This window comes from Mastomys coucha, unplaced genomic scaffold, assembly GCF_008632895.1.
Source record: "Mastomys coucha isolate ucsf_1 unplaced genomic scaffold, UCSF_Mcou_1 pScaffold5, whole genome shotgun sequence".
Lineage (NCBI taxonomy): Eukaryota > Metazoa > Chordata > Mammalia > Rodentia > Muridae > Mastomys > Mastomys coucha.
In genome coordinates, this window is record NW_022196911.1 from 66,359,291 (window position 1) to 66,368,627 (window position 9,337).

A 9,337-nucleotide genomic window follows, 5' to 3' on the forward strand; every position below is an offset into this window, starting at 1 on the left:
GGGTGGGGCAGGTGGGTGGGTGTTATTTTCTCTTATATTTCAAGGTAACATCCATTACTGAGGGGAGTCAGGGCAATCTCAAATCAGGAATCAGAAACTGAAGCAGTGGCCACTGAAAGGTGCTACTCACTCTATGACATGCTTATCCAGCTTTTAAAATATAGTCATAATTTCCCTTTCATGTCCCTCTTTTCAAGTTCATGGTCCTTTTGTTAAATTGTTATTGTTTTACACATGCGCGTGCGCACACATGCACACACACACACACACACACACACACACGAGTACAGCCTGTTGAGTCTGTTTAGTGTTGTTTGTTATGTATAAGCTTCAGTGATACCTCAACAATCTGGCTGCCTAAACAAGATCTGAACAAGGATAGCAACATGCACATGCTAACATGAAGCTGCAGAGGGCCGGGGGAATCTCATTGGTCCCACCTATAGACAATCACAAGTAACTAAGGAATGCTGAGAGAGAATATGAATGAATATTTAGTCTTCCCCAGGGTTGAGCTCCCTAATTGACTATTACTATGTAACAAGCATTCTAACTGGCTGCACCATCTCCATTCTGTACATTGAAGCCAATGTTAAGATTTTAGAGGTATTAGGGCTAAGAATGTTATAGTTGGTAGAACTAGATGCTTAAATTTGGGGTAGAAAGAGGAACTTAGATATCTGGAAAGTCTCATGATCACATACAATACTAACAAATGTTGAGAAATGGGTAAATTTGGGGACTAGAGGAAGGAATTTACTGTCGGGATTGGAAGACTGTAAGTGATAGACAATAGGGAATATGTGTTTGGTAAGTATTGGCCCATACATAGGGATTCAGTGGGGAACAATGCTAAACGTCAGCACTAGATACATTATCCATGGGTACAACCAGAAACTGACAATATTTTGATACCTTGGAGATGTGATTTGGGGAAACAGTGCCATTGATGGTTAGAGGGAATTCCTGTAAGTAGGCTATCATCAGGGAACAGTGGGTGTCAGACTTGTGGCACTTAAAGTGCAAAGAAGCAAAATACCAAATCACATTGTGATATGGGATCAGGGAAGACCAGAACGGTTGAAGGATGGCCCTTCTACTGGAAAACAATTTATAAAAACTCAAGTCAATCCAGAGCTTAGCTGAGGGATTGTGCCAAGCCAGAAGCCCCTTGATAGGGAGGCAAGTGGGGATTCATACTGAGCAATGGCCAGTGGCACTATGTGGCAAAGTCAGACTGCTGTTAGGGGATTGTGGAAATAGGAATCTGGTCATAGTGGCAGATGCCACAGAGGGGCCTGTATAGCTATTTGGTGTGGAGAGGTTCTGTTCTTAGAAATGCTGTGTAATGGAGTCAGCTTTACAGGGATAGTGGGGATGTTTTAAAGAAAAGCGAGTGAAATCTAGAGCAGAACAGGAAATCTGTCAAGGGCTATCATACAGTTGGAAGTTAATGGATTATTGAATACAGAGGAGACTGAGAATATGATTTATTTCACCAGACATAACTGCAGTTATAGACATTTCCAGAGTACAGCAGTGTTAAAGTTTTGCATTTGAACGGCTGACATGAATAAACATTGAGTAGGTGAATAACCTGACAAAGTGAGCTCTGGTATTCACTTTTCTGAGTCTAAGACGACAGATTTCAGCAGGAACTCGGTCACTGACAGTCCTTAATCCCAGCCCCTTCATCTTGGTACCACAGCTTTAGAAGGCCTCCAGGCTGAGATGAAGTCACCATAGAACTCTCTAGCACAGTCCTCCTATGGACCGTAGCAAAGGAAAGCCCTCAAGTCTCATCTCATGGAATACACGAATTCTAGGCCTGGTCTGTTCCACACAGTCCAAAAACCCGTCTTGAGCGTTGGCTTTCTGGTGGTCAGTCCTTTTGGTAGCCACAAAACCTAAAACGGAAAAAATGCACAGCCCGCGTCAGCCCCAACTCCTGAAGAGGTAGAATCATCTTGACAAACGCCACTCACCTCCTCCAGCATCCAGCCATATCCGCTGCTCTCCCAGGTCCGCCAGCTTGGTGTTCACAGAGTACTGACTGAAAGAACTAGGCACAACTGGCTCATCCCGGGGTGACGCAGCATCATGAGGCTCCAGCACTCCAAGCTAGGGTGCTGACTCTCCTTGCGGTATCTTCTCAGGTAGGCCTTAGGCTCGGGTCTGGTTCATCCTTTAAGCAACAGTAAGTTGTACTCTGCGCTCTACGAACACAAAAATGCTGGGCCCTCACGTCACAAAGTGGTAGGATACAGAGACATTCTAATTACGAACAGGGTTCAATTCAATCCAGGATTGTACTAATTGCACTCAATGTACGGGTGCAAGCAGCACAGCTATTTCATTGCCTGCAGCGACTCTGGACCGTCTGATGAACAGTTAGACAAAGCGACAACAAAGAAAACAAGCATCGAACGCTAGATGAAGGGGGTGCAGCGCGTCTCCGAAACAAAAGGCTACGCTTCTCTTTCCCCTCCCATTCCCTCCCCTCGAGTCTGAGCCCAACCCGTCGGGGCCCTTAGGCAAGCTGCAAATGGATATAGGTGAAGATGCAGGAGGTGATGGAGAAGGCGATGGCCGCGTAGATGAAGATGGAGAGGTGCGGGAAGTGGTCAAGGTAGCAGCCCTCTTCCACCGGAGGCTCTTCTTCCTTGGGCTCTGGACGCACGGCGGCCTTTCGGGACAGCCCAGCGCGGGTCCCCGGAGCCCTCCCGCTCGAACGCCGACCAGATTTCCTGCCAGCCGAGGATGCAGACTTAGGTGCACGCGCAGTCTGGCTCTCCTCCAGGGGAGGCTTATCGAACAGGCCCTCATACTCAGGGTCAGAGTCGAAATACATCTGCTCTGGACCCCAGGGCTTGCGCGAAAAGGGACCTTTAGCCATCGGCACAGAGCACGAGATAAGCTGCTCAGACTGAGGCGAAGTCCCTGCTGGATCGCAGTGCAGTGGGCGGTGGCCCGGGCTGCAGCAGTATTTCTAAACCCTGGGTGGGTGGGGGTGATGGGGGCGGAGCCAGCAGAGCAGGGGGCCTCTACGGGGTCGACCGCACTTTCTCTGGCTCCTCCTTTCCGCCCACAGCCTGTTGCAGAGGTTGGCCAGCCAGTTTCTAGCACCTCGCAAGTCTTGGCGCAGCAGAGTCTATTTCCATAGCAACGAGACTGTCGTGTGGGGGAGGAGGTGAGAGACGTTGGGATCTCCCAGCTCGTAAGGGAAACGTGGCAGTCTGAAAGCAGAAACTCAGGGGCAAAGCTCCAAGCTGTGTGGAGAGCATCCCCAGCGTTTTGTTTCTTCTTTTCAAAGACATGAATAATGTAAGATCTTAAAATTTGATGGACACACAAGCAAATTTAATGAGATGATGCACAAATGCGCAGTTTTATAACCAAAGGACATTGCAATGTTGCGTGAGAGCCACTTACATGAAAACCAGCGAAGAAAGACCAAATTACAAACTGTTAGCCACTTACTCTGATCACTCGTTATATTGTCTTTCCCTCACTAACTCCTGATCCCTTTCTGCTCCAGTAGAGGTGTATGTTTGTGTAATGCATGAAAAAACTGACACAGTCTTGTAGAAAAAAAAAGGGCGGGGGGCGGGAAGCTTTGCCATATATGCACCCTGGAGACTGGGGCAGAAGAGGATCATAAGTTCCCAGCCAGCCTGGATGTATAATGAGGTTCTGACTCAAAAGACAAAACCAAACCAAACAGTCTAACAAAAACAACATCACAACAAAACTTTCACAAACCCAGGGCCCAGAAGTAACACAGGCAAACTTACCTTTCCCTCCCTCTGCCTCTCTCTCACTGCTATCTATATAGCCTAGTTTCACATTCTCCCAGCCTTTGGTGCTTTTCACACGTGGTTGGAAACAAATGGGGAGCAGCAAGATGGCTCAGTAGGTTAAAGGCACTTGCCACCAAGACCAAGAACCTGAATCTGATGCCTGAGATTCACATGATTGAAGGAGAGAACTGATGCCTACAAATTAACCCCCTGAACTTCTCCTATGCTCTGTGATGGGTGTGCACGCTCACATATTATACATTAAACATATATGTACACACTGAATATTTTTTTAAAGTGTTGAAAAAAAAGTGTCCTTTCAGGAAAAAGAAAAACGATTTCAGAAAAAAAAAACTATTCCAAAGAAGAAAATAGAAATAAAAAGGAGCCCATTTCTCAGCTTCCTTCCCAGGCAGACTCTTTGGTACCTTCGGTACCATCTCCTGCCACCTTTGTTGTGCCTGACATTCCAAGGCTGGTTGTCTCTTGTAGGATTTGGGGAGAGCAATCACATGCTTCCTTGGGCCCTCCTCGTGTTGGAGGAATCCATTGGCAAGCCTGTCAGTATCAATAGAACTGACTCCTGTCGGACAACTCATTCTAGCTCATCCAACAGAACCTGGGATGGCGGTGTTGAAGTCATGTGACCAGAGTACTGTGTCTCAGTTTCAAAGCAGTCAGGATTCCTTGTAGCAGGCTGGAGTAAATCCCACTAGGTCGTGGTATCATACTGATGTTTGTGATAGGGCGAATGAATGGCTGTCGGTAGCAAGAAGCTGCATTTTCAGAATGTAACAGCTGCAGATAAGAGCATCCCCTAGGACAAAGAGAACATGGGATCCTCAGCTATGATGTTGGATGAAAGGGTAGAGGGTCTCTAGAAAATAGTCTGTCAGTTTCAAAAAAAAAAAAAAGTTAAGCTTATACTTAAGATGTATTCCAGGGGGCTGGAGAGACGACTCAGCAGTTAAGAGCACTGGCTACCCTTTCAGATGACCCACATTCTATTCCTAGCACCACGTGGTGGCCTGCATGGGACTGTAACTCCAGTTCCAGGGAACCCAACACCTTCTTCTGACCCCCAAGGGCACCAGGCATGTACACAGCACAGAGACATACATGCAGCAAAAACATCCATATGCTTAAAATTGTTTTTGAAAGTTAAAGAAGAGAGATAGGACCGAGTCTTACCCCCAGCTGTGTGGCAGGTCACTTGCTGCAGCCCTCCCTTCTCTCTCCCACACCCAGAGGATCAGACAGACTCCTACAGCCTTCCTCTGGAGGCATTCTCTGGAAACAGGCTGACCACAATGGCCAAGGAATCAGATCAGTACCTTGCCCAGCTGTCATTAGATGCTTCCTCCTTCAGCTGATGGGAACCTGTGCACTCAGAGGCACACTGTGTGCAGAGAGTGAGAGACCTCAGAACGCTCTGTCTTAATAGGGATATCTCCATCAGACCCTCCCCTCAGGGCTCAGGGAACCGGGTAGAAGAGTAGATGGAAAGATTGCAAGAGTCAGAGAGGATGGAGGTTGCCAAGGAAATACAGCTCTCTAAATACAACAAGACCCACACACATATACACTCACAGAGACTGTGGCAGCACGCACAGGTTGGCATGGGTCTGTACCAGATAGAGTCCCAGCACTGGGAGCAGGGAGAAGTGGATACCAACCCCCACCCCCAATCCCTAACCTAGACTCTACCTACCATTGATTACTGCTCACAAATGAAAACTTAGTTTTCTTCTATGGAGTCTCACTGGAAAACAAACCACTTTTTTTTTTTTTAATTATTTCCATTTTATGTTCATTTGCCCACATGCATGTCTGTGGGAGGGTGTCAGAAACCCTGGAATTGGAGTTACGGACTGGTGTGATATGCCATGTAGGTCCTGAGAAATGAACTCAGGTTCACTGGAAGCACAGCTAGTGCTCTTAACCACTGAGCCATCTCTCCAGCCCTGAAACAAACCACTCTTAAGGGCAGACTCCATGCCCAGCAGTAGATGGTCAACTGAAAATGAGTGCTCAAGGCATCTTTGGAGGTTTTTTGTCTCATAATATTTTGTCAAGGATTCCCTGCTCCTGTCCCATTACAGGTCCTTTGTGTATATATCATGACTTCCGGTTTGTGTTTTTATGATTTCTGTGTGTATGAGCATGTCGGTCTTACTCTGGGTTGTTCATTTTTGTTTTATTTTATTATCAGTCTTTAGATGCTTGTTGTTTTCTAACTAAAGACAGGGAAAGTATGGATTCAGATGGGAGGGGTGGTGGGGGAGGATTTTGGAAGAGTTGGGAGAGAGGAAACCATAGCAGAATATATTGTATAAAAATCTATTTCAAAGGCCGGGCAGTGATGGCGCACGCCTTTAATCCCAGCACTTGGGAGGCAGAGGCAGGTGGATTTCTGAGTTCGAGGTCAGCCTGGTCTACAGAGTGAGTTCCAGGACAGCCAGGGCTACACAGAGAAACCCTGTCTCAAAACAAAAACAAAAACAAAAACAAAACAAAAAACAAAACCAAAAAAAATCTATTTCAAAGAGAAAAATAGGAATAAAAAAAGATGGGCTCCAGTAATTCCACTCAGATTCTACCTAAGAAAAAATGACAGTTTTATGTGGAGACTAATGTTTAAACATCTATACCAACACTATTGGTAATAGCCAGAATTGAGACAAATTCAAATGGCCATCAAATGGTGAATGGATGTGGTTCATCTATACAACTGGAATAGTACCCAGCAATGAAAAGGAGTAAGCTACTGGTACCTGATGAACTAGGGTGGGACTAAACAACAAGCTAAGCAAAAAAGAAAATCCAGGTGATAGAACAGATGTGAAATGTTCAGAAAGGACAAATTTATAGAGGTAGAAAAGAAATTTGCTTATGGCTATGGGAGAAATAAAAATGCTAGCTATAAACAGGCTCCAGTCAACTCTCTAGTAAGAGGAATATGCCTAATGCTCAACTGTGGTATAACCTTATACATTTTCCTTTTTAAAAGTCCTTTTTAAATTTTATGTGTGCGGGTGTTTTGCCTCTGCATATGTCTGTGTTCTCTCTCTGTCTCTCTGTCTCTCTGTCTCTCTGTCTCTCTCTCTTTGTCTCTCTCTCTCTGTGTGTGTCTGTGTGTCTGTGTGTCTGTGTGTCTGTGTGTCTGTCTGTCTGTCTGTCTGTCTCTCTCTCTCTCTCTCTCTCTGTGTGTGTGTGTGTGTGTCTGTGTGTCTGTGTATCTGTGTGTGTAGCCTGCCGAGGCCAGAAGAGGGTGTCAGATTCCCTGAAGCTGGAGTTAGGGATGATTATGAGACACATTTGGGTGCCGAGAATTGGACCTGGTTGCTCTGGAAGAGCAGAGAGTGCTCTTAACTGGTGAGACATTGCTCCAGCTTCTTCTAGTTAAAATAAAAAAGTTTTATTTTAATTATGCATGCATATATGAGTGTGTGTGTGTGTGTGTGTGTGTGTGTGCACATGCATGCAGGTGTCTATGAATATCAGAAGATGGCATCTTTATTCTTAGATTTATTCTTATTATTTGAATGTATGTGTGATGTCAGTGTGGGAGTGCGACACATGTGGGGATGCCCAGGGAGTTCAGATGAGGGTGCTGGATCCCCTGGATCTGGAGTTACAGGCTTTGAGGTGTTCATTGTGGGTGTTGGGAACCAAGGTCAGTTCTTTGGCAGAGTGACACATATTCTTAACCACTGAGTCATCTTTCTAGCCAGAGTCTCCCCTTGTAGCTTAAACTGTCCTGGAACTCTCACTATGTAGCCCAGAGTACCATCAAATGCGTGGGCCATCCTCTTGCCTCAGTCTGCTGTAGGCTTACATTACAGATGTAAGATCAGGCTGGAAGTACTTTTCTACGTTTTAACACGGACACACTTTCAAAATGGGCAAATGAATAAATGTGTGATAGCCTGTGGCCTGGTAAAGAAGAGGCAGTGGACTTTGAATTCACTAACAGAATTATTGTGACGATATAATAAATCAGAGAATCATGGCTGGATCCTAGAACCCAGGGTTGGTGCTGGCTATCGTGCTATTCAGAGGATCTATTCCCCAGGCAACAAATGAAGAGGTAACAGTACCATAGCTAGTGTGGGAAGATCGATGCCTTTGTTAGTCCTGAGAAAACTGCTTATGATAGATGCAGTTTGGCAAAGTATGACAGTCATAGACTATTTGTGTCTTTTAATGCAATTGTCTTGTCCCTGGGGGTTGACCCCCCACCCCCCAAGGCAGAAGGATATGTACTTCAGTGCTCCTGATCAGGGCAAGAAATTGGAAGCAAATTCATTTTCAGAACTAGAGGAGCCTAGTTAATAAAATGAGGCTGCATTTGAGGCTGGGGGTATATAGTCCAGTGGCAGGGTGTTTGCCTAGCATGCACAGGGGTTGGGTATGGGCTGATGGGGTTATCAGAGAGAAGTTTCCTGGTGAAGTCTAGCAGGTTTTTGTGGTTATCTAAACCAGAATGAAATGATTTAAGATCACCTGTATTAAAATGATAAGAAAATGTGAAACTTCCATAGAGGAAGCCTGGGATGGAAAGAGTGAAGACGATAATTTTCATCTTGTTTGATGGTAAGATCATGTGGTGTCCTCATTCTCAATTTTCCAGGTCTTGTGCGTCATTGTCGTGCTATTTTTGTGTGTGACAAAGGCAATTAGGAGGTGAGAAAAATACAAGCAACAGACCTAATGGCCGTTGTCAGGAGTAACAATACCATGTGATGCTCTGATCAAAGCCCACACACTTTAAGGTCCTTATCCTACTGTCTAGATGGCCCTATACTGTTTAGCAACCACTTGCTCAATAACAGTTCCTAGGCAACTAGGGACAGGGCTGGACTTCTGAATAACATCCTAGCATCAATGCTTCTGCCTGCCTCTTCCCATCAGCGTCTCTCCTGCTGTGTCATGCTCTTGTCTACCCAGTCCCTTTCTCTCATTATCCTCCTCCAGGCTCCTGCCTGCCTGGGGCTAACCTACCAATAGCTCCCAATGGATCCCCACCACTGTAGAGCCTACCACAGCACAGTCACGGGATCTATTAATCTTCTTCCCTATGGACTTCTCACCATTGTGCCCCACCGCAGAACACGTGGAGTCCAAGTTGGACAGAAATGTGATTCCCTTAGTACTCTGCATGTCTCCTTCCCACTACCCCTACCTCATTGCTCCATCATTATTTTTGTCTAGAGAAGATCATCTGAAACCTCCACTTACTCCTCCAGTGACTGCTCAGTTCAGGACATACCTGTAATCACATCGCTTGGGAAATGGAGGCAGAAGGCCCAGAAATTCAGGATCATCTTCAGCTACTCAATGCTTCAAGATCAGCCTGGGCTACACTAGACCTGGTTTCAAACAACAAAAACAATAACACAAAGACAGAGAAAACAGAAGCAGGCGAGTTAGCATGAAATGCAGCCATAGAACCCCCTAGACAGGCCTTCCAGGGAACAGTAGTGAGCCTCCTCTGTAAGTGGAATCCTTGGTGTGAGCAAATGATTCTGTACTAT

General features: G+C 45.7%; 1 protein-coding gene across 1 annotated transcript; it reads right to left on the minus strand.

Moving 5' to 3' along the window:
- Nucleotides 1-1,473: 1,473 nt before the first annotated feature.
- LOC116077017 lies at nucleotides 1,474-3,125 on the minus strand. The gene is made up of 2 exons (XM_031351219.1): nucleotides 1,986-3,125; nucleotides 1,474-1,907 (listed from the first exon to the last, which is right to left on the minus strand). The coding sequence occupies exon 1, from the start codon at nucleotides 2,894-2,896 to the stop codon at nucleotides 2,531-2,533; it is 366 nt and encodes a 121-aa protein (XP_031207079.1). The 5' UTR covers nucleotides 2,897-3,125; the 3' UTR covers nucleotides 1,474-1,907; nucleotides 1,986-2,530.
- Between the last annotated feature and the right edge of the window lie 6,212 nt (nucleotides 3,126-9,337).

Bases quoted from the DNA above. Each gene is read 5' to 3' on its own strand.
- LOC116077017 (XM_031351219.1), bottom strand. From the start codon at position 2,896: ATGGCTAAAGGTCCCTTTTCGCGCAAGCCCTGGGGTCCAGAGCAGATG.